The 25,888-nt window shown below is 40.0% G+C and overlaps 1 protein-coding gene across 1 annotated transcript in view; it reads left to right on the top strand.

The window, feature by feature from the left end:
* Positions 1–25,888, top strand: part of ADCY2 (adenylate cyclase 2) — a 211,986-nt gene that overhangs the window by 137,725 nt on the left and 48,373 nt on the right. The window contains exons 5-14 of the mRNA XM_033054038.2: positions 2,773–2,921; positions 4,040–4,151; positions 5,215–5,342; positions 11,726–11,884; positions 12,277–12,409; positions 12,732–12,908; positions 16,455–16,498; positions 18,802–18,882; positions 22,926–22,995; positions 25,080–25,177. Of these exons, the coding sequence (XP_032909929.1) occupies positions 2,773–2,921; positions 4,040–4,151; positions 5,215–5,342; positions 11,726–11,884; positions 12,277–12,409; positions 12,732–12,908; positions 16,455–16,498; positions 18,802–18,882; positions 22,926–22,995; positions 25,080–25,177 (1,151 nt within the window). The remainder of the gene's footprint in view (positions 1–2,772; positions 2,922–4,039; positions 4,152–5,214; positions 5,343–11,725; positions 11,885–12,276; positions 12,410–12,731; positions 12,909–16,454; positions 16,499–18,801; positions 18,883–22,925; positions 22,996–25,079; positions 25,178–25,888) is intronic.

Below are 25,888 nucleotides of genomic sequence, written 5' to 3'. Positions count from 1 at the left end.
CAGAAGCAGATATTCTTCTTTTCAGTCTGAAGACTTTTAAATGGTGCCTCTTGACCTGCATTCAGAATTCTTTCAGCTTTTTTCTTACAGACTAGAGCCCTGAGAGTGGCTTCTCTGTCTGCTACAAATAAGGAAGATTATTGTCTAAAAGTCAGAGTCTTGTATCTCAGTTCAGCTGGTTTTTGATGGGTAGATTTTTTGTCTTTTTGAGAGAATAGTACAGAATGGAATATATTACCAAATATAAAGCCAGCATAAGCAGCAGTCTTGATTTGTGGTGTGTCTTGCATTGTTCCTGCAGGAATTTCAATGCAGAACATAATACACTATGAGCACCTGGTAAGTGGTGATCAGTGAGTGGTTTTGATCCTTCCACTATTCTCTTTTGAGCCAAGAGCAATGACAAAACAGGAAGAGGTGTATTTATGTGCTTTGCATTTTTGAGGATCTTTAGCTGACCAGCCCAGCCACAGTGTTCATAAGTGGTTGAGATTCACCTTCTTTCACAGCTGTCTTTAAGTGGAAGAAATGAAAATTTAACAATCCACCTTATCACACACTTGGTACCATCAGGACTGAAGTGTGAATGCTTGCAGCCTGCAGGATGGAGAGGGTGGCTGAAGGTTGTGTGTGCAGCTGGATAAGTGTTCTACAGTGTGCTTCACCAATTGCAGCTCTCTGAAGCAAACTCTGGTTGCAACCCTCTCTTTTGTACAGTGAAAATGGAGGAAGGAAAACATTCTTAGGAGGGAATTCTGGTGTGGTGAACAGCTTCATCAGGCTGTTTAAGCAGAATGGAATAGTGGGCCGGCCTGAAGAGAAAAAGAAGAGGAAATATTCCATCTCTCCTGATGTTCCCTACAAATGAGGGCATTCTGTTTACCTTTTTCTCATATGATTCTTTAGCTTGTAGTTGACTTTATGTGCTTCCTATGAAAACTTTTTCTCTTGTTTTTTTTGCTTGCTTCCTTGAAAACCTTTGTTGCTTTATGACCTTTTGCCAGCCTTTCTGAGTTTCAAAGATGTAAGCAGTAACCTGGACATTGAGTGTCTGCATCACTGTATGTGTCTGGAATCATAACAGACATAGGAAGATAGTGAACCAGCTTGCATTTACTATCTATGATAAAAAAGGAATATAGTGATGTAAAATTGTCCCCAAGAGCACTTACCTCTTCATTAATTGTGTAATTATAGTTGTTAACAAGTCTGAACAGCCCTGTACTGTTAGATAGAGAGCAACCTGGAAGAGCAAGTTTTCATTACAGAAAAAAAATTGATTGGTTTTACAAGTTAGCAAAATACCTCTACCAAGGAGCAGTGGAAGTGAAATATTGCCAATAAATATAAGCAATGAAAATACACTGCTCTCTTGGATGAATTTGCTAAAGTGCCCGAACATTCTAAATTGATCTTGCATTTAAGAAATAAATTATTAGTTCAATATTAATTAGCAGCAAAGCAAGGTTCTGTCTTGATTCACTAAAATAGAAGTTTTTTTGCTAAATATGTGCAGGATCAGTTTCACAGGGCCTCAAGTAATTGAATGCTATGCTTACAAGTGCACAAATGCTATGAGGAATGTGAATTTTTCATTATACTTGACAGAGATAGATAGCCAAGGTTGCTGCAAATATTAGAAGAGTCTATAGCCCCGTTATTGCCATGCTCTACTCAAGGTCATAGACCTGAGCAGGAGTAATTATCCCAGGCAGAGGATTGGATTAATGGCTACACTTCTCTGGTACCTTCATGAACAGAACTGCAAAGTCTGCAAAAATACTCTTGTGAACTAAAGAGAATCCATCATTCTGAGTAACACCTGAGGATCATGCAAATTTTGAGGTCATCATCTTTACTGGTGTAGCTGTTTCTCTCTCTGACTGTGTCAGGGCCTTCTCATGTGTGTCTTCACCCTCATTACTAGTTCAGGCTTCTGGTTTTTAATTTAGGCAGAAGGAGTCTCTCCTGTCTGCCTATGGGAAAATGGGGAATTCTTGTTCAGTTTCAAGATGGAATACGATAAAGCAAGAAGGAATTTTTTTTTTCCAGAGTTCTTGTTTGTCTGTTTTCCAAAACAGGAAATTAGTCTAAAGCTGGCACAGGTAAAACAGGCAAAATGAAAATGTCAGAGAACTTTAAAAGAAGAAGTAATATCAAAGGAAAAAGAGGATCCTAATACCAAATGATGAGGAAAAATATGTAGTTTGAGTTTTTTGAATATTCAGTATGCTTTTATGTTAATTAATTTTAAAAAATGTCAAATGCCTTATTAAAGGAGAGAGTACCTATCAAAATGCTCTTCAAAAGTTCAACATTTTCAATATGTTATGTGTCTGTATTTTATTTTCATCTAACTGCTAAAATTACAGCAGATTATTTAAAATACATGAAAAAGAAAAAGAAATGTAACATATTCTTGAATAAGACTACATTTCCCTGAAAGTCCTCTGGACTGGCCTTGTGACTTTTGTTTCATTTGCTGCATCCTTCTCAGATATTGGCTAGATTCCTGCAGATAAATTCATCAAATGTTAAGCTTAGCTTAAGCTTTTTCTAACATACACAAAACCTTGACGATGGCAGGTATTACTTGGGGATGTGTGTATATCTCTGTCACACTCTTCAAGGAATTGATTAACTTTGGTGCTCGTATCAGGCCTGAGTGCAAGCCTCATCAAAATGTTCTGCAGTATTGCCCTGCACAGTATTGATGCCATACTGACTTTATTCTCCTTAAAGAAACTCTGGACATTTCATTTTAAATTTTAGGAGCGCCTTCTACTTTCTTTACTGCCTGCTCACATTGCCATGGAAATGAAAGCAGAGATCATTCAGAGGTTACAAGGTCCAAAGGCAGGCCAGCTGGAAAACACCAACAACTTCCATAATTTGTATGTCAAAAGGCACACCAACGTAAGGTATGGTACTAAAATGGTAAGGTATGATAATAAAATTTATCAACCACATTCAGAAAAAAATATTATAGAAACGGTTAAGCAGGGAATTAAGAAAATATTTTTCAGAATATGCTTTTCAGCAATTTAATATGCAGCATCCCTTAGTTTGATAAATGCTGACAATGCTACATTCCAGAAGAGCCACAAAGGTGTTAATGCAAAGGATTTGTTGAGAAAAAGCCACTCAATAAAAGGCTTTTTTTTCATAATGTCTTCATTTTTCAGGTGTAAGTACCAAATCCTGCTTCCATATATACTAGTCAAAATTGTAATTCATGTCAGTGGTATGTTTCTGATTTTTCAATTTTCTTAATTGGAACAATTTCTCAGGATTTGTATCATGTAACAGAGGCAGGTGTATCACGTATGTATTCTACACAGTACCTGAGATAAAAGATTCTGCTGACTGATCTAATTATTCATTAATTAAAAATTTCTAGTAGCTTTGAAACTTTCATTTCAAACATTCTTTCTTCTTTACTTTTTTTCTGGGTTTGTTTGTTTGTTTTGGATTTTTATTTTTGTTTTATTTTGTTTGTTTTTTATTGGACAAGTAAATTTGAATTATATTCTTAGAAACTGATTTATTAAAAATATGTCAGACTTTTGAAGAAGCTCATGTTCTCTTGTGAGCACAAATACTCTTTGAAACTATTATATTGCTATTATTGTACTGCTGACTTGTGACTTGGAAAAAATATCTCTACTTTTTCAATACTGTAACAGATACGGGTATAGAATGTTTATAAATAGCTATAAATACAGGTATGCCTATAAAGGTTATACCTGAGAAGGTAATACCTATAAAGATAAATATAGGTATATGTTACCTCTAAACACAATACCCATAAAGGTACATACAGGTATATATTACCTATAAACACAGCACCCGTAAAGGTAAATATACATTTACCTATAAATGTAGTTATATTTATAGCTCTACATTTAGTAGTGGCTGTTTGGGATATGGGCATATCCCTGTGAAGTCCAGGGCATTTGCTTTCAGGTTTTGCTGTAGGTTGATGGATCTGAGTCCTGCAGAGGGAAGCTGTGACCAAGACTGTTCATTTCTGTTGCAGCATCCTGTACGCTGATATCGTGGGATTCACTCGCCTGGCCAGTGACTGCTCGCCAGGGGAACTGGTGCATATGTTAAATGAACTGTTTGGCAAGTTTGATCAGATTGCAAAGGTGGGCTGCTATAGTCTGATGCTCTTAGTTTGAATGAAAAAGTCATCTTTAAAATGTTGGGTTTTTTTCCTCTTGGGATCTTCGTGCAGCATTTCTGAGACTTAGGCAGGAAGACTGGATTTGAAACGTGTGAAGAAAATGATCTGGCTGTGGTCTGAGTGCAGCAGTGCATCTCTGCCAGAGTGGCAGAGTCTGTGAAACCCAAAATAGCTCTCTAATAGGACCAATAGAGACACATCATGAAGCCCAATAAAGCTTAATTGCAGATGGACAGTTCTTTAAATAGATTTTTTGCAGTAACAAGGATTAAGAAACTCAAGATAGAAAAGTGTTAGTCGCAAAAGGCATTTATGAGACTGAAGGAGAAAAGAGACAATATCGATTGAATCAATTTTAATTACTGACAACAGCCTCTCACTACTCATGGAAAAAATCAAATAAAATCAGAAATTTTTCTTCTGCTTATTTAGGTGTAATTTTTTATTAAAATTAAACTTCATATGTGAAGGTAAAATCAGAAACCTCAGAACAGATAAATTTTTCCTGTATTTTTATTTGTTGAGAAACTATTGCCCAGTATTTTAAACATTAAATTAAATTAAAATGAAATTTCAGTTTTTAAAAAATGAAAATCTTTATATGGCCTTAGAGTATAAAATATATAAATATTATTGTGATTGCTAGCTTCTGGAAGTATTCCACAGTACATCTTAATAGATGTAAATGTGGAAGACTATGTCTTTTGATTTCACATTTCAAACAAAAAGGCTTTATTTAGATTGAGGACATGATAGGCCTTTATTCTCAGGTGTGAACATGTTTTGCTGTGAAATTACTTCCTGCTGTTTCCCATTTAGGACCATAACTGGTGGAGGGATCAACCATACAAAAGTCTCTCAACATTTCTGTTGCAGCAAGTCCTTCTCTACTGAAACAAGCTTTAGCAAAGAATTAGCAAAGAATGACTTTGATAATGTCATATAAGTCAATCTTTGCAACAGTTATCCTTCCTTATGTATTTAAAATTCAAAGTGACTGTCTCGCCTTGCTTTTATTCCTCCAGGAAAATGAATGTATGAGAATTAAGATCTTAGGTGACTGCTATTACTGTGTTTCTGGACTACCTATATCTCTTCAAAATCATGCCAAGAATTGTGTGAAAATGGGACTGGACATGTGTGAAGCCATTAAGTAAGTACTTAAGTTTTTTAAAATATAATACCAGTATCATTATTTTATTGTTACCATTACTTTAATACCAGTTTTGTTCCACTAAAATTGTAGTATATCCAGGTGAGCTACACTTGGCAAAAATGTGTATCGTGGAGGTCTGGATATTTGGGAGTCCTGTGACTGATTTATTTTTTCTAATAAACTGGGCTTTGATTTTAAATCTTGGTGTGCTCTTCTGTAAGTTTAAATTCCAATGTTTATGTTTTCATCTAGATCACGTTAACCACTGTCCGTATAACAAAGAAATAGGCCCATCCTTGTGAAGTATGTGTGTGGTGTGCACCTCATCATGAAATGGATAATTGTGTTGATCTTAATGATTAAGGAGGTAGCCATACAAAATTATTCCTCTAATCCTTAAATGCTACCCTCATGCGTGTGTAATTGTAGTCACAAGAGGGTCTTGGCTTTTAGTTGTCTGGTCTTCTACTTCAGTCCAGGGTAATTACTGTATGGGTAGGTTGAAAATTTGGTTCTTTTCCCTTTTACGTGTTCATGGAAAAGGTGTAGTATTTTTGGAAACTAGTATTTTGATCTCCTTGCTTTAGCAATCTTTTGTAAAACTAACCTCAGTACGAGAATCAGGTTGCTGCATTCTCTAAAATGTTTCTTCATCTAAAAGTCATTGTACCTTACATAATGTCCAAAGAAATCTACTTTTAAAATGGTATTTGGGAGTATTTCTCCTTGCCAAGCAAGATTAAAATCTACAGATTTGGTTGCATTTCAGTTGGTTTCACTAGATGCTTTCTCTTTTTCACTTAGATGTACTAGAACAGTATTGCAATTAAGCCATTTGCTTTTTTAGCATACTAGGAGGTAAAGCTACCATCCTTTCTGTAGGGCAGTTGGTAAAAAGGTGTCAGTCCCAAAGTTCTGCCCCTCCCTTGTTGGTTGGCTTAAAAATGTTGGGATTTTTTCCCTAGCCTTTGAGTGAAAATGAGAGCTTTCTGGTTTGCATTTCAAGACATCTGTGTGCTGTCTGAGACGTGAGTTAAAAGTATTTGCATAGAGTTTCTGATCAACCTGTTGCTTTGTTACTTAAGAGTAAAAAGTATGGGAGGTTACAGAGCGGTGGAAAAACAACACGAAACTTGAGCCATAAAGTGCCCTTCACAAACAACCAAAGTATATCACACATCATAATGCAATGTTTTACTTGAGCTCAGAGAGCAATCTGTCAGTTCCTCACACTTCAGAACTTCCAATTTCCTCTGAAATAACTTTCTCCTCAGGCTGCTATCAAGTATGTTCATTGTTAATGCGGTATGATCAGGTTCTTGGTAAGAACAGCCTTACAGACTAGAAAATTATATGTTAGTTGTAAAGCATATTCTGATCTGACTTTATTATTGTAGTCAGAAACCACAGTACTCCCATAGACAGATGCGTGATTACCACAGCCTGTTTACAGAAGGAGTGAGGAATCTGTACCCTGTGTTTTCAAGTCCTTTCACAGTATTATGTCAAGTGTCCCAGCCTGCAGGTGAATGAAAATTGCTGATTATTAATCAACTCCATATTTTGTCGGTTAGTTGCTGCATTTTTGTATGGAAGCATCTCCTGACACACTTCTGTGCCCTGTAAAATGAGAAGTAGTAATCTCTTGTTGTGGGCAGCGTGTCACTCAATATGTTTGACTTGTTCTATCTTTTTGTCAGATAGAAATTATTGTTATATTCTGTCACTGAGGTGCAAACTGCCCCCTCAGTGTGTAAGCTACTGAAATAAAGTAGTTTGCTGTTTATATTATTAGTTCTATATAGATTTTACCACCTGAATATGGTTTCAGTTCCAGTTCTCTTTGAAGCAAAAAGGAGGAATTCTGCCAGGTTGCCAGGAGATCTGTACTGAAAAGTCTTATTCAGTCTTCTTACCTAATGTTGTGTAGCTCCATTTTGAGCAATTCAGTTTCCCTATGCTATGGATTGTTGCCATTTAAACATGCATTGCAGTCCCATTGATTACTTGCTTTGTTTCTCTGCTCTATGTTGGAATAAATCCAATGTTTCTTGTAGTCTGCAGCCTGCTTGCCCAGGAGTGGGATGCTCACGTTATCAAGCCATAAATGTCATTGCTGCCTGTGATGCTGAGAGCTGACCTTCTTAACTGGATGCTTTAGGGACAGAGCTTATCTGTTCAGGCAAAATATGTTTGTATCAATACATATGTTGTCTCCTTTCAGCTCAGCCTCTACCCCTTTGTCTGTCTGGTGACTTCCTTATTTTCCTGATTCTCAGTCACACATTCTCAAAGACTCCCTTTGATTTGGTAGCATAAAACCAATTCCATTTCAGAGGAAAGTGAAAGAAACTGTTGGATAGAAGATGGTTATACCATTTTGAATGCTAGACACAAAATAAAAGAATTCTTTTAGGTATGTTTTAATTCCTTCAGGTCTGTTTCAAAAGGAAACTATGCTATTAAAGCTGGCAGTTTGCAGGGAATTAAATGCCTAAGGCAAACTCAATGCGTTGAAGTGTATAAGAAAGGCCTAGGTGAGTCTTAGATACGTACCTTCATCCAGAATTATAGATTACAGTAATTTCAAGAATATAAGGTGCACTGGATTATAAGGCGCACTTCCGGGTTCGGCAAATTTCTGAATTTTTGCCGATATATAAGGTGCACCGGAGTATAAGGCGCACTTTCTTTTTTCAGCAGGGATCCGCACGCAAAAAGTAACCAATTAGTAACAATCATGCCAGCCATGCTGTCTTGTGTTGCAAAACAGGATGTGATCAAAATATCTATTCTATCACCATCTGTTGTGACCAGGTGGGGCAGTAATCCTTATCTCCGTGGGAGATACTCTGCTAATGGGCCATCCACTGAAACCAGTAGGGCATTGTTCTTTATCTTTGCACCCCCATCCTTCCTCTAGGGAGTTATCTTCTGCTAATGACCCATTGAATCCCACTGTGTGACTGATAAAATTACTTTATCCCATTGAGAGTTGCTCCAGCCAGGGGGGAGAGCCAAGACTTTCCTACCTAGATAAAAACTGAAATTCTGTGACACCAAGTCGCCCTCTTTTCCCTGGCCTCCAGAGGAAAACCGGACTTTTTTTCCATATCATCGCTGGACCTTCAGAGGGAGGCTGCACCCTTCTACAAGATCACTGCTTCAAATGAATCACATCTGTCACTGCAGGAAGACTGTAGCCACCATTTAATGGGACTGCTACCAACACCCTGACTGATGGGTGTCACCCTGACAGGGTGTCAGGTTGTGCTCTGACTTTGTGTCTTCGTTTGGAGGACAGGTGTCTGCTAAGAAAGGCAGGAGCCTCTCTTTGAAATGGAGAATGTAAACCCCCTCCCTCCAAATTATTATAATTTTGAAATAAAGGGGCTCTCAGGTAAAGATACGGGAATTAGGAATAACAGTTCTTTACTAGGGAAATTAAAATAGAAATACAGTACTACAAAGAAACAAACTCCAAACCCTGACAAAGACAGAGTACAACCTGACACCCTGTCAGGCAGGGTGTTGGTAGCAGTCCCATTAAATGGTGGCTACAGTCTTCTTGCAGTGACAGATGTGGTTTCGTTGAAGCAGTGGTCTTGTAGAAGGTGCAGTTTTCTTCCAGAGGTCTAGTGATGATGTGGAGAAATCACGTTTTTTTCTACAGTCCAGTAGAGAAAGGGCTACTCGGGGTCCTAGAATTTCAGTTTTTATCTAGGTAAGAAAGGCTTGGCTCTTCCCCCTGGCTGGAGCAACTCCTTATGGGATGAAGTAATTTTATCAGTCACACAGTGGGACTCAATGGCCATTAGCAGAAAATGACTCTCTGGAGGAAGGATGGGTTGTGAAAAGATAAAGAACAATGCCCTACTGGTTTCAATGGATGGCCCATTAGCAGAATATCTCCCACGGAGATAAGGATCACTGCCCCACCTGGTCACAACAGATAGAATAGATACTTTGATCACATCCTGTATTGTAACCCAAGACACTTTGTCAGTGTTTGAGGTTTGTTTTGGCTGCGGTTCGGCTCGCAGCTCGCACTTCCGGGTTGACAAATTTCCGAACTTTGTCCATATATAAGGCACTCTGGACTATAAGGCACACTTCTGGGTTTGGACCAAAATTTTAGTCAAAAGGGTGCGCCTTATAGTCGTGAAATTACTGTAGATGCTTGAATGGAGTAAAGTGGCTACAATTACCTGCAAGATAACCATGCCTCTGAAAAATGCAGAATGCTTGCAAACCCAAATTTCACATTGCAATAAGAGAAATATAGTCTTGATGAGTATTTTGACTGCGCAGCCAGGCTGGGCACACAGACTGTGCTGTGCTGAAGGAAACTAAAGTGACAGGGAGAGCAAAAAATGAAATAAGAGTGGGGAGTTTCCGATATATTTTCTGTAGGTAATGCAAATATCCACTGGGAATGTGATAGTCTGCACTCTTGAATGCATGCAGTGCCTCGATCGTCATAGCAATTATTCAAGGAGTTCAGGAGAGAAGTGGTCAATTCTAATTTTGTCTAGAGTTACACTGCTAATTTAATGTCTTTTGTGGTTTCTTTAATTTGTGAGACAGAAGAAGAGATCCAGTTCTGGTACAATTCTGCTTGCTCCCCTGCTTAACTCCTGAGAGCTTATTATAAAGCAGACTTTATTCCGCTTTCTCTGCAGAATATGGAAGGGCAGTTTTTTGACAAGCACTCCTAGAGGATAAATGTTCCACTTCCATTTTGCCCAGTTTTTTTAAACACTTTTTTCCAAAGTCCTACGCTTGTGTCATATACCTTTGTGCAGAACAAAGTGGTATTTGTGTTTTGCAAACTGCTTACAAAGATCATTTACAGGCAGTTCATTTTCAAGTGTGTCAGCTACACAAGTGCAGTGTAAAATGGCAATGTGAAAGGAAATGCCAATAAACACTTGAGAGAGACAGACGGAATTAAAATACTTTCAGTCATGCTCCTGTTACTTTAATTTCCCGGAAAAAAAACACTTGAGAATGACTCCTTAAATGCAGGATTTACCATATAATTTTATGCCTGTTCTGTTCTATGTTCCCTTTCAAAAAAAAAAAAAACCCAAACCAAATAAACAAAGAGAAAAACTGGCACATTAATTCAATTATTCAGAAAGTACAGAGTTGATGATTCTCATCACTGTAATTGAAGATGTTGCTAGAACTATACGCCCAACAGGAGCCATTTGGGTTCCTTATTCTGTAGTTGTTTCTTCCATTAACACCCTGAATTTCTCCTTCAAGTGTATGTGCACATTCCTTATTACTGGCTAGGTTTGGGTCCACATCAATTGGGGTTTAAATATGTAAATCCAGCTAATTTATGATCTTCCTATTTCTTAGAGCTGTCTAAGCCTGTAGATACCTGAATTAGTTTTATTACTCTTTACATATGTGGTTAGGTACCCATATGACATATGCCTGGAAATGTTCAGGTTGTTTGACCTCAGTTTGTTTGACCCACTCAGAAGAGCTGCTTCTGCAAAGATAAACGCCTGTCTTATGTGTAGGACTCTTCTGAGATTGGGATGGGGTGAACAGATACTTACCTCTGTCACTGCAAAGGTCAAAAGTTTAGATGTGGTCTGGACAGTGAGGGTAGCCTTTCATTTGCTCTATAATGTTCTAGTGGGAACAGCATGCACTAAGCATGTGGAAGGCTGTTGAGCCTATGTTCTTCACTGCCTGGATGGCACTGAACCCATGTCCCCAAAGAGTATACAAGTCCCAGCCCCTGTGGAATATCCTGAGGTGCTGTGTTTGTCATCCTTCCTCTCAGGTATGGCAGATATGAGAAGGTCTCCGATGTAAACATTAGGGTCTTTAGATAGAAGGGTGCATAACAGTAGGTCCAGACCTCCAAAAGCAGCCTGTAAAACAAAACCAGTCCTTAAATTCTACTATGAAAATAACCATTTCCACTATTCATCACAGCCTTCCCAAATAATTTTGATGAATATAAAAGAAAAAACGTCAGACACAGACTTGAGAATTAATATTTCTACAAATTGCTGCAAATACAGATAATAGGAAATGTAATATATAGTCATAACACAAAAAGAATGGAAGCAATGCTAAGAAGAGAAAAATGTTATTACTGTTGTTCCTGCTACTTTCATAGAAACATAGAATGATAGAATGTTTTGGATTGGAATGGGCCTTAAAGACCAATTAGTTCCAACTCCCCTGCCATGGTCAAGGACACCTCCGACTAGAGCAAGTTGCACTAAGCCTCATCCAACCTGGCCTTGAGCACTTCCAACAGGGTGCCAGCTACATAATTTAACTGTCAAATTAAAAGAAAAGAAAGGGCCTATTATGTGTATTAACAGAGGCTTTATTCTCAACCACAGGAAAGTGAGAGATGCGACTGGAGTGGATATTAACATGCGCGTAGGAGTGCACTCTGGGAACGTGCTCTGCGGCGTTATTGGGCTGCAGAAGTGGCAGTACGATGTGTGGTCCCATGATGTCACCCTGGCCAATCACATGGAAGCTGGAGGAGTCCCGGGGTAAGAGCCTTCTCTGTTAACCTTTGGACACATGGATTTTTCAGTCATGGAGAGATACATAGGCACCATGTCTTAAGCCGTTAGCCTTCATGGAGATGCAGAGATGCCTGAACTAAATCTTGGGTGCTGTCTTGAGAAAAAAACAAAAAAAAAACCCAAAACAAAAGTGGGGCACTCAGTATTTTCTGTGATTTAAGGAACTTTTTTTCCTGGATAGAAGCCTTTAGATTTATGCCCATTAGTACTTCTAAAACTTAGATTAGAGGGGTTCTAAAAGAAGTGGGCAGTAAATAAAAGGTGTGTCCAAGAGCAAGTAAAAAAGGCTGATCAGGTTTAAATTATGCTTTTGATTGGTATTTGTGACTTTGTTTCTCTTTTAAATATAATTTCAGCCGTGTTCACATCACCTCAGTCACCTTGGCACATTTGAATGGAGCTTACAAAGTGGAAGATGGGGACGGAGATGTGAGGGACCCATATCTGAAAGAGCATAATGTTAAGACTTACTTTGTAATCAATCCTAAGGTTAGTAGTACTTTTGTGGCCAGTCATACTTGTTTTTGAGCAGGACCACTAATCTCTTTATTGAATAATTCACTACAGTGAGGTATTGATCAGAGCTGTAACTGATGCCTACAAATATATAATGTTTGCAGTGCAAATGTTTCCCGCTCTCCAGAAATAAGTCTCTGATACTTCCCAGCAATACCATTAAGAACTGCAGGTTCTTAGCATCTCTCCTTATAAGTCCCTAATCATGGAGATCTGTGGTGCCAGATGACGCACTGCTGCTTCAGAAAGTCATGAGCATGAAGACCGATATCACCTTTTGTCCTCTGTCAACCAGGGAGAGAAGCGAAGCCCTCAGCACCACATTCGGCCTCGGCATACTCTGGATGGAGCCAAAATGAGAGCTTCTGTCCGCATGACCCGGTACCTGGAATCCTGGGGAGCAGCCAAGCCATTTGCACACTTGCACCACAGGGACAGCATGACCACTGAAAACGGCAAGATAAGCACAACAGTAGGGGCCTACTTATGTCATTTCGTACCATATAGCAATATTTGAAAGGAAAAAGGTGCTCACTGCTAAATACCTGGTTATTCCTGGTAGAAGAAGATACGTGTAGTTGTACAGGGCATAAATCCAGTTAAGTTGCTGGAGGCTTTTCTTATCTTCCTGTGAGTGCATTGCTGTATTATAAGGAGTCTGGTACAAAATTCGACCCTCAGAGCTCAGGGAGCTGACTCTCCAAGTCACAGCATGTACAGTGGCTGCTCTTGGTCTTGTGAAAAGATATTTTGAACATAAAGCTAGACTGCAACACCTTTAGGAAGGAAATCCTTTAATACGGAGAAATTCCTAGAGATTTATTGGCTGTTTAGCTACCTTCTCCATTTGGAACATGGCCAAACCTGGAGCAAAGGCTGTGAAGTTAGAGTAATCCCTGTGGTACTTTGAGTGGACTTTATCCAGAGTACCCCAGAGACCAAATGCATAGTCCCTGTAACATCTGGCTTTTGAAGGTGCACCTACGAGTTATTAGCTGTGGTTGAAGGCCTGAGTTTTAGAGTACAGTAGTTTCACGAATACAAGCCGCACGGATTATAAGCCGCACTTCCGGTGCCTCGACAATGTTGCTGTCTTTGTCAATAGATAAGCCGCACCCCGAATATTAGCCGCACTTTCGTTCGTCGCGAGAATCCGTGCGCAGCTTTCACAAATTGGCCAATTAGTAACAGGATCGCGGCATAGCGGGCTTTACTGGCTCGGGGCAGGGCCAGGAAGGCTCGGCCCGCTCATGGTTGCTGACGGGGCCGGCCGGGTGGTGCTGCAGCCGCCGCCGGGCTCACTGGCCCCCCTCTCCCGTCAGCACCGCCTCGCCGCTACGTTTACGTACTCGCCCTGCCGGCGGGCCAGCCACTGCCGCCGCTGGCAGGCATGCCGGCCGCCTCGCCGCTGCGCTGTTTACGTAGTCGCCCTGCCGGCGGACCAGCCACTGCCGCCGCTGGCAGGCATGCCGGCCGCCTCGCCGCTGCGCTGTTTACGTAGTCGCCCTGCCGGCGGACCAGCCACTGCCGCCGCTGGCAGGCATACCGGCCGCCTCGCCGCTGCGCTGTTTACGTAGTCGCCCTGCTGGCGGACCAGCCACTGCCACCGCTGGCAGGCATGCCGGCCGCCTCGCCGCTGCATTGTTTACGTAGTCGCCCTGCCGGCGGACCAGCCACTGCCGCCGCTGGCAGGCATACCGGCCGCCTCGCCGCTGCGCTGTTTACGTAGTCGCCCTGCTGGCGGACCAGCCACTGCCACCGCTGGCAGGCATGCCGGCCGCCTCGCTGCTGCGTTGTTTACGTAGTCGCCCTGCCGGCGGACCAGCCACTGCCGCCGCTGGCAGGCATGCCGGCTGCCTCGCCACTGCGTTGTTTACGTAGTCGCCCTGCCGGCGGACCAGCCACTGCCGCCGCTGGCAGGCATGCCGGCCGCCTCGCCGCTGCGTTGTTTACATAGTCGCCCTGCCGGCGGACCAGCCACTGCCGCCGCTGGCAGGCATACCGGCCGCCTCGCCGCTGCGTTGTTTACGTAGTCGCCCTGCCGGCGGACCAGCCACTGCCGCCGCTGGCAGGCATGCCGGCCGCCTCGCCGCTGCGTTGTTTACGTAGTCGCCCTGCCGGCGGACCAGCCACTGCCGCCGCTGGCAGGCATACCGGCCGCCTCGCCGCTGCGCTGTTTACGTACTCGCCCTGCCGGCGGACCAGCCACTGCCGCCGCTGGCAGGCATGCCGGCCGCCTCGCCGCTGCGTTGTTTACGTAGTCGCCCTGCCGGCGGACAAGCCACTGCCGCCGCTGGCAGGCATACCGGCCGCCTCGCCGCTGCGCTGTTTACGTAGTCGCCCTGCCGGCGGACCAGCCACTGCCGCCGCTGGCAGGCATGCCGGCCGCCTCGCCGCTGCGTTGTTTACGTAGTCGCCCTGCCGGCGGACCAGCCACTGCCGCCGCTGGCAGGCATACCGGCCGCCTCGCCGCTGCGTTGTTTACGTAGTCGCCCTGCCGGCGGACCAGCCACTGCCGCCGCTGGCAGGCATACCGGCCGCCTCGCCGCTGCGCTGTTTACGTAGTCGCCCTGCCGGCGGGCCAGCCACTGCCGCCGCCGCCGGGCTCGCTGGCCCCCCTCTCCCGTCAGCACCGCCCCGCTGCCGCGTTCCCTAGCCCTGCCGGCGGGCTGCCGCCGCCCGGCTCGCCGGCCGCGCCGCGTTCCCTAGCCCTGCCGGCGGGCTGCCGCCGCCCGGCTCGCCGGCCGCGCCGCGTTCCCTAGCCCTGCCGCCGGGCTGCCGCCGCCGGGCTCGCCGGCCGCCCCCTCCCGTCTGCACCGCCGCCGCGTTTCCTCGCCCTGGCCGGCACTGCAGGCCCCCGCACCGCCGGGCTCCCCCATGCTGCTGGCCCCGATTCTGCTGGGCTTCCCCCGCTGCCAGGCAGCCCCACCCGCCGGCCTTCCTGCTTCTGCCATGCTCCCCTGCACTGCTAGCCCCAGTTCTCCCAGGCTCCCCCGCCCTACTGACCCGGCTCTGCCGCCCCCCTGCCCCGCCCTGCTGGCTCAGGCTCAGCCGTCCGCCCCCCACACTGCTGGCCCCGCCTCTGCCAGGCTTTCCCACCTCTGCCGGGGCCGGCCGGGCTCCAGCTTGGCTTGGGGCTGCCGCGGGCTCTCACTTCCGTGTTGGCAGCTTTTAGAATTTTGTTAATAGATTAGCCGCCCCGGAATATTAGCCGCACTTCCGGGTTTCCACCAAAATTTTGGTCAAATTGGTGCAGCTTGTATTCGTGAAATTACTGTACTATACTTCAATGTTGCTTCTTTTACACTGAACAGATTTCTTTTTAATTTTATTAACACTGTTACACTGCTGTCGGTACAATACTGTCCATCTACAGCTTGTACATTGCATTATCTTCTATTTCTTGAATGAGAATATGTAAAGGTAAATTCTGGTAGTTTTCAACGATGGCATTCAGTTTCATTCCTATACCGATGAGACATTCTTATTTAATAAATATAGTGCTTCAGAATGTTTATTGTGACAGGTTCATTACAGGAAGTACTCAACCATCACTATTAATCACAAAATAAATGTGGCTGTGATGGCTGCTGTTGCTATTAATTAAAAAATAATGACCATTGTCTGTATTTGGCCACTCAGGTCTGTTTTTTTCAAAACCACTTAAGATTGGTTTTTGCTGAAACTGGCAAGAGTTTGGGCTACATCCAAACAGTGGTGGCACTGAAGTCTTTGTGGTAAAGCAAAACACTCTCTGATTCAGACCGTTGTATTAGTTTATCCGTTTTTATACTGATAGATGAGTTTTATTCCAGATCACTCCATCTTCACTTCTAGCTGGATTTTTCTTTTAGACAGTTTTAATCAAATGTTAAAAGTATTTACACTGGAAACTTTTCTCCTTCTCACCCTGTTTTCAACACTATTTTAAAAACAACTTAATATTATTAAAGTTTATTTTAATTAATAGGAGTCTTTTTCGTTTGTTTGTTTGTTTGTTTGTTTGTTTGTGTTTTAGGATGTTCCCATGGGGCAATATCATTTTCAGCGTTGCAGAGAGAGGTAAATCAATCTTAAAAAATTACTTATTCATAGAAAGTCCATATAAATGAATGTACATTGACATTGGTATGCTTTCAAATATTGGGGACCATTGCTCACGCAGACTGTTTTTTCATGTAAGTGCTGATACCTCTTACATAAAGAAGGGCTATGAAAACAGATTTGGCAGACATGTTACTTATGAATTGCAAATTCATTCCCTGATAACAAATAGCTTTATTCTGAATTGGCATGTTGGTGACCTAGTACAAACCAGGCACTCTTCCAGTGGGAACAAAATTATATACAGGAAAATTGGGAGGAAGCCCACAGAGGGGTAAGAAAAGAGAAGATGGAAAGGACTGTTAGTAATTTTTCCTACAACAGCTAATAATATGTACTAAAAGAGACATTTTGTGTATTTGTTTAATTGCTTTGTATTTGTATTGTGGTTTATTATTTTAAAGTCTTTAGCATGTTTGCAGTAGTAGATATCCAAAAGGTATTTTGTGGTCCTTTATGGTGCTCCTGCTGCATAAAATGTTTGCAAGATCACAATAGCTTTAAGTTTTCATGCTGCTGCTTGGTACCTTGATGACTAGGGCAAGATGGGGATATCATAAATACCATAAAGTCATTTAAACGAACCTTCTATAGATTTGAATTGTTATTGTCTGTGGTTACGGTGCAATTACCTAAAATATTGCTAAGTTCCAGAAGGTGAAAAAGTTTTGACTGAACATGCAGGATATTAATAAAAAGAGTGTAATTCTAAAACTGCACATTTGTATTTGGACAGTATGTCCAAAGAATTTCTGTCAGTCAGTGAAAGACCATTGGACAGTGGGATTTGGAAATAATATAGTTCTTGAAGATTCAGAAGTGTTCTTGCTTTTGTGTTTCTAAACACTACTCCAGAATAGATTCAGAGGGCACAAAAAATGTGTCTTGATACCATATTATGGAAGGAATTTCTTACATTTCTGTTGTTTAATGTCCATAGTGAGAGAGGCATGTGACTCGGATTCTAGATAAGCTAGTTAATCATTCTCTCAGGATAGAGCTGCAGTGATCATAAGCACTTTGAAAATCATTATTTTATTAGAATATTAAAATCTAGGGTTTGAAGCCTATCTGTAGGCTTCTGTTTGTGAAAGTCTTAGATCTTATGCATTACACAATAGTCTTATGTTGCTAAGGATTTGCCAAGACTATTAACTGTGGCTGGACAATGTCCCCTCATCTGTCTATGTATTTATGCTAGATTGTTTCTGTGATTGATTTCTGTGAAAAGCAAGTTTTAATCACTTTCTTACCTAAATTCACTAGCATTGAATAGGCATGAAATCACTTGTGTTTTTAACGTTCCTGTAGGTACACTAATACAATTGCTGTATTAATTTGAAACCTGCAAGAGGTTATCAGTTTTAGAGAAATAACCCAAAAACTTGATCTTGAGGAAAATCCGTGTTACCTTCAACTGGGTTCAATTTGTAGGTTAAGAATATTTTGGTAAGGAAAGAATCAAATTTCAGATCTGATTAATGACTTCTTAGAAAACACTGCTGTTAAAGTTAGCAGTGGATTTAAGTTTTCAAATACAGAAATAATGACATCATCTGTCAATATTTTAGATATGTCATTTTCAAGGAAAGCACAACTACTGAAAGGATTGATGGTATTTGCAGCAATTTATGTTAGCAAAGGTAACCCCATTGTGATGATCTTCTGTTGGGTTCATGCTGAATCCAGTCAAAAGTAAAGAAGCTTTTTTTATTGCAGTTGAGTTACAAGGCTCATAGAAAAATATGACATTTGCTTGAAACTAATTTCAAGCAATTTTCTTAATAAAAATAATGAAGTATTTCTAAGAAAAGAAGAGTTAGCAGAATTTTGGTAGGGCCTACCTATTATACTTTAGTGCACTAATACATTGTGCTCATCATACAATATTGACAATGTTTTTTAAAAAAATGCAAGATACAGGAATACTCTATGAATTTGAGCATATTCCCATTCTTTTTCATGAATTCATAACAGTGTGGAAGACCTTCCTTAGACCAGAATTTCTTGAGCTCTCTTGTTTCTTTATGAAATATTTTCTTGTGTTGGTATTTAAGTGCTCCCTAATAGCTAAAATCTAGATTTGTGAGTGTGTGTGTGTTTGTGCATGAGACTGTAGCATATGATGGTTTTTTAAAAGCTTATTTTGAGGGTCATTGTGCCTGATGCTATTGCAGTATAAATGTTAATAATTTATGAGAAATTCACAAGTTTATGATAGCTGTTGTTTTTGACTTACCTTCCCACATTTTTCCTTTCAGAACAAAATCACAGAAAAGAAGATTTGAGGAAGAACTGAATGAGAGGATGATCCAAGCCATTGATGGAATCAATGCCCAAAAGTATGGCTTTATCCTCTATCCTTTGTTGTCTTTGTCCATTCCAACTTTGACATAAATCTGTAATAGAGGGAAGTGTGTAATATTTTTTGCCCCCAAATGCACGTTGAGTCTGAAAACAGTAAAGATGTCACTCATACTGCCGTAGGAAGCCCTGCACATTTTGGAGATAGGCTGTAAAGTAACATTTTCCTACTATATGAAATAAGACAGCGCCTGTGAATCATGGTGTGACGGAGGTATTGACTTGTCTTGATCTTCCTGGCAAAGGGAGTTTGCTCTGTAACTGTAGACTCATGGCTGTAATACTACAGATTTATCTCACCTGGGGGCAGAGAAGTAAGACACAAGAAATGACTGGCTCTGGAATCAGAATGACGTGAAAACTGATGCTTCCTAATTGTCACAGAAACAATTCCTCAGGATTAGAAACTTTTCCTAAAACCATAGTTTAACGTCTCTCAATTAGTTGGTTGGTTTCTTAGAAAAGGCTAATCTTGATGTCACGCTGGAATTTCTGGGTGAGACAGCCTGCTATGTATTTTTTTCTGTGGCCTAGGAAGAGCTGGAGGCAGTATGATGTTTTCTCTTTCCCGCTGAATAGATAAGGCTAGAAAGAAATCAATTCCGGTCCAAAATAGGTATTCAAGCTTCTTACATTTGTCTGGTGAAATAAAGGAATTGCCTTTCAAAAATGTGGACAATAATTGTGATGAATTACATGTTTTTTCCCCTACTTCTGTCACTCAGAATCTTAATCAGCTGAGTATTACACCTAATTACTAAATGTTCATATGTCACATTTTGGTTTTTTGTCATCTTTTAGTCCTATTAAATGGTACTTGGATTTAGGAAATTTTTTTCAGTAATTTTAGAAGAGTGTTGATACTTACAAGTCATAGAGAGAACACAGTGAAATAGGGTAGGTCATGTGATGGGTAAAGCCTTTTGATTATGCTAGACCTGCCTAAAACAGCTATATAAATTTTGGCAGGTTTTTTGTGTCTTTAGGTACACTTGCTCTGATTTCAAAAATGGTATTTTGATGTCAAAAGTAAAGCATCTGTATAAAAGCATTAAAATATTGGTGTGGCCCTACTGTATGTTGTTTTATTTTAGACAATCCTTGTCTTATCTAGTAGATAAAATTCAGAGAAACTTGGGGATAAAAAAGGCTTCTGAAAAAGTTTCATTGCATTTTGTGAATTACGTGGGAATTTGCAGAAGATAAGAAATTAACTTATATATCAGAAAGTCTGAATGTCACCTTCCAGAACTACATTCTCTACCTAGCTCTGTATTGATTTGCTGAATTAATCTCTTAAAAGCTATTTTTCAATTGATTAATACTCAGGAATAAGTTATAAAATGTGCTGATTCCTCAGACAGCAAGGTAATTCAATAATATTTTCATTCTGTGACGGCTAACCATTTACAAAAAATGTAAATAAAGTATTTCCTACATTTAGGACACAAAACCAATCACATTTTTGTTTTCTTTATTATTGTGCATATTTTTGTGCCTCAACTTTTCATCTGTAAAATGAAAATAACATTATCAACTACAGTGAATGAATGGTTGTGAAACTAAACAAAAGGTTTTGTGAATCAAGGAGAAAACTTTTAAGAAGTCTATGAGAAAACTGATATTTCTGGATGTTTTCAGTGTAACATTTGGATTGCATGGCAATATGACTTAATGAAGAAAATTTAAAAAACATTATTGCAAGAGTGAGTTGAGAACAAAGAGCTTCTGTGCCTTAGCCATTAGGGTGTAACATCACACTTTCTCCATGGATTTCTTTTGCCTGTATCTTGACCAAAGCACTTGTGGCTCAAAGTGCCTGTCCTGCACAGGCTGGGGAGGAGCAGCCCTAGCTAAGCCATGCCAAGCCTTGGTGATTAGGAAACTGCTGTAGGACTTGAGGTGGAGGCATGGCCGTCTGCTAGCTAAATATGTACCTACACTGGGGGCCAAAGTAAAGCCAGCTGGACTTTGGTGAGTGAGTTGCTGTGTTAAAGGGTGCACGGTGCTCCTATGTTCTGTGCATAGTTCCGTGCTGTACGCTGTCAAGCAGTACAAGCCCTATGAAACCACACACCTCTGTGGATACAGGCAGAATTCAGATGTTTGTCTGTGTTCCTGGAATTGCAAAAGAATTTAAACCAAACTTTGGTACCCAGTTTCCTAAGAGACATGTCCTCAGGTTCCTGCAAATACTTTGGCAATTTTCAAGCTCATCAGGGATCCAGGCTGAAGGCAGAATTTTTTAGCCCGCATGTCTGAGCCAAAGTTATGTGACTTTGTGCTCCCTCTTCTGTACTCAGTCTCCACTTGCATTTGTATTGTACTGTTTCCCTCATCTCAGACCTCTCTGCATCTGCTACATAAAACCAGTATAGTTTATTTCTGAACTTTTAAGAAGACCTGAAAGCTTCTGAAAACGTGAGCTTGTAATGTGGAGTATGAGGCAGCACGTGCTCTAAATGGCACTCCTGACTTCACATGCGATCAAGTGTGTAACCAAATTGGGCCCTTGGGAGCAGATCTGCAGAGAGAACTTTTTAGCTGTATGCTGATGTAATTAAATCAATCCACCTGTCAGATATCGTAAGAAAAACCAGGAAATTAGTTAACTATTTGGGGAAGAGGGTTACTTCTTGTTCAATTTTTGTAGCTAAATGAAAAAAACTTTCCTTTTCATTTTCACAGTTTACTTAAAGATGTTCCTCAAACTGAATGTTTTCTCCAGTAGATTACAGCTGAACCAAAACAAAATCATTGCATATGTACACAGTCCTTCCAGTTCCCTTTCTTCTCAGAATCCTGACTGTGATCAGGCATAGATGGGCACCATTGCAGAGCAAAAAGGGAAATAAATACATTTTTGAATTAAGCATTCTGAGAACTGAATATGTTTACAGACCCCTTTTTTTAATGCAACTGATTGCACAGGAACAGGGACAGTCTCCTAGGCAAGGAAACAAATATTTTCCATTTCACAAATTAAAGCTAATAGCTTACACTCCACTCTGTCCACTCCTGTTCCCCAGGCCTTTAATTTAGTATATGTTCCACTGTGGTTCATTGCTGCTGCTTATTTGCATTACAGACTGTCAGTTGAGACATTACCTTTTATTTAGAAGGCATTAGCTACTCTACTAGTTTAGAGCCTAATTTAAAGTTATTGCTGGAAATGTTGGAAAAAAATCTCAGTCCCTGCTACTATTGTTCAAGCTCAAGTACTGCATGTCCACAGAAATAATCTGTTTAATTAATTTTTTGTTTTCAAATTTGTATTGTGCCCTTGAGGTACAACCAGCCAAACCCTCTTGACATTTAAACATTCTATATATTTTTGAGTGTCTATTAAAATAAATGTAGGTTTTCATATTGGAACATCTCATTCTGTAAAAGTTATGTCAAGCTTTTGTCAAGATTCACGTAGTTTAAAATAGATTTTTCGTTTCAATGCAAGGGAAGGTTTTATAATCAGCAAAAAAAATTGAAATCTACCTCTGTAGTACAGGGCTGTGGTCAGGAGACCAAAAGAGTTCAAAGACAAAATCCTTCCACCTCTTTTAATAATGTTTGTTACATTTTTGCCTGCTGTAGGAGTTTGTGAAATGTAGCTTACCTTCCCACCACTCCTGCATATTGTAATAATGCCCTTCCTAAAGGTACCTTGTCAAGGCCTGTTTTGTCTCAGGTCCTCTTCTGTCCACTGGATACACTCCAGTATTTTGGACATGAGTGGAATATCACTGTTAGAACTCCATTGATTGTCCTTAAGCATGATCAACAGAAAAACAATTTTTCATCTGAGCTTTTTTTTCATGTTTACTTTAGCAATGGAAACCAAAAAGGAGAGGGGATTTTCAGTCTCCGCTTTGTTTTTCATTCAATGAAATTCACCATATACACTGCAATACGTGTGAACTTGCTTAATTCCAACTTACTTTCTTACTTGGCTGCATTTCAGTAATAGAAAAGGACAGAACTATTTTCTTCCTATGTCAATGATAATGTTCCTTCTCTCTTCTAGGCAGTGGCTTAAATCTGAAGACATTCAAAGGATATCACTTCTTTTCTATAATAAGACTCTGGAAAAAGAAGTAAGTTATTTTCAATAAGTTCAGTAAGTCAGACCTTTTCACTGTTTTATGACCCTGTGGACCCTGAGTGTATTTCTGTTCACTGACACAGCTTCAGCAGGAGGACTGGGGAGTTTTCTCTTTGTGCTTACTCATGAGTCTAGGGCAACTGATGGCTGAACAGCTACTCTGTCTTTTGGGGAAGTAAGAGGTAGGTTGGACCACAACTGGCTGTATAAATTGGTGAATTTGATGAGAAGGGGCTAGAGGAAGTATTACCAAGCTGTGCTCACCCTGTCCAGCAAGTATCCTCTGTGTCCCATGTGGTGGCTGAATATATATGTAGTTCTTTTTGTAGATATCTTTCAGTTCAAAGCATCTAAAATTATTTTCAGATTCTTTACAGTGCATTAGGGTGGAAAAGGTTTCAAGGCTCCTTCAGCCTGTTTTGAAGACTTCCTAAGAGAGAAGCAGCAAGATTTGGTGGAGTCTTATGCTTAGTGTTTGGGGGTTCACTGACTGGATCACACGAGATTTTACTGTGGATGTTACTAACCGGTGAATTCTGGAAGAGAACTTGAAAGAAAAGCGTCACATGTGTACTTTGGATATTGACTTGGGAGAAAATTTGGGAGCTAAGTTATTTGACTGAGTCAATGCTCCCAGTAGAAGTCTAATATCCTGACGTAGAGTGCTGTGGAACAGCAAAGAGCTAATTGTTATTTTTGGACCCAGGTTTTTAATACCTTTTTTTTGCCACCTTTTCATGACTCACCAGTCCATTCCTGACTTTAAAGAACTTAGTAAGAAGTCTGTTTTTGATTTGAACAGAAACTTTTCTGGCCCTATGGGACCTGAAGGTACAGAAGGATAATAAAGTAAAATAATTGTTTAACCTAAGGAGTGAGGTGCTGGCCTTCATTAGGAAATGCCTGGAGAAATGTGAAACACTGAAAAAAATTTAAAAGTAGATTGGAATTCTGAGAAATTTTAATAGCAGCTCAAGGTTCAAAATTGTTGAACAGGACCATCACAAACATATTCGAGAGGTGGAAGAGCAGAACTTGCCGCAAAGGTACCTATCAAGCAAGGACATATTTATGCCTTGTAATTCAGTTAGATACATGATAAGAATTGCTTTTAATTTGTTATACAATTCAAAAATGAAAAAAACTGTTGTGTTGCTGAATTTTTCTACATATTCATGTAAAGTCTGGTGCACTGGTTTCATAGGCAGAAGTTGACATTAAGCAGAGAGACACAGCTGTGTGCTTGTAGTTGGAAGGCACAGCTCATGCACTTCCCATTTTCTGAAGTTTGCATCTCCAACACTGCATGAAAATAATCTTTGAGACTTTTTTTTTTAGTAATTAAATATTGAACTTTTATCCTTTGGAAAAAAACCGGCTAGGATAGGGTAAGTAACTGTAATAGCTACTTAGATCATTTCCCTTTGAGTGCTTAATTGGTTTCAACCTAGATATATCTATCTCAAATAGCAGAGCAACTCTGATAAGTATTTTATTGTTTAATTCTCGTGTCTCTAGACAGACTAATTAGAGATAAATAGATTTTTCTCATGACAAAACAGATCAAATTGACTCTCTCCTAAGAATATCAAGTGTTTAGTAGTAACAGTGGACATTTGAGGCCTTTTAACAAAGACATAAAATATTTTAATTGAAGTAATAATATAAGTTCAGTAAATATCAGTGTGGTTGGTAGCTATGCTCTGTAGCACAGCTTACATTTTGCTACTTTTTGTGCTCAGAAGTTTCCTGTCTAAATTAATATTACTTTTTTTATAACTGTGGGATTTATTTTTTTAGGAGGGGAATTTTTTGTTAATTGAACTTTTTATGATGAGTTTGGGATAGTCTGTTCAGTGGAGGAACAAGGCAAAACCATTTGACATGACTGTTCTTCAATAAGCAGAAGTATTAGTACTATGATAATCTCTAGCCATATGTGAGTGGAAATATACTATATGTATAGGCTAAAAACTGCCTATACATATGTGCATTTTTAAGCTGAAAATTCAGTTGAGTGCTATTTCATCTGCTTTGGCAATGGTTTTTTTAACATTTGTTTTTATTTTCTTCTAGTATCGAGCAACTACTCTGCCTGCATTCAAGTATTATGTGACTTGTGCCTGTCTCATATTCTTCTGCATTTTTGTTGTACAGATTCTGGTATTGCCAAAGTAAGTGATATTTAATGTGTACTCATTCCTATGTATATTTGCTCATTAGTGTTAAAAAAAAAAGTTAAAAAAATATATGTAAAAAAATTGAGACTTTTAGTTTACAGATATTAATTCATGGGAATTAAATTGAACAGAAAAGACTGGGGATTTCAGCTGATTTTCAAAGTTAGGCTTGTTTCCAATTTTAAACACTGTCAATAGTGTTATGCCAAGCATTATTAAAAATTCTTCATTCCTTTTAGTTTTTCTTTTTTCATTTAAAAACAAGCGTGACAGTTGAACATTGGAGTGAGAGAAAATGGATTACAAATAAATAAATGTATTCAATGTATTACTATGTTAATACTGTTATGCTAAACATGAAAACAGTATTAATAATCATAAAGTTTATATTTATAAAATTAATTTTAGAATATTGAAATCCATTTCTGGAATAAATCTTTTTATCATAATTTATATGTTATGATATTATTTATATTTGTACTTATTCTAGAAAGGCTGAAAACTGGAAGACAATTCCAATATAGGATGTTTTATTAGACTTCATAAAATTAAATTTTGCAGTTGATCGTTTGCACCGTGGAAAGTTGGTATTTTTTTTTATAGCAATTGTTTCTAAAGCAAACCCTTCATATTCCCTGTCATACAGTGATTCTTAACTTGTAGTCCTTTCTCTTGTAATCCTCAGGATTAGTATTTATAATCACA

Source organism: Catharus ustulatus, chromosome 1 (genome assembly GCF_009819885.2).
Source record: "Catharus ustulatus isolate bCatUst1 chromosome 1, bCatUst1.pri.v2, whole genome shotgun sequence".
Classification (NCBI taxonomy): domain Eukaryota; kingdom Metazoa; phylum Chordata; class Aves; order Passeriformes; family Turdidae; genus Catharus; species Catharus ustulatus.
Note: the sequence above shows the minus strand (reverse complement) of the source record. Positions and strands in the feature narration are given on the sequence as shown.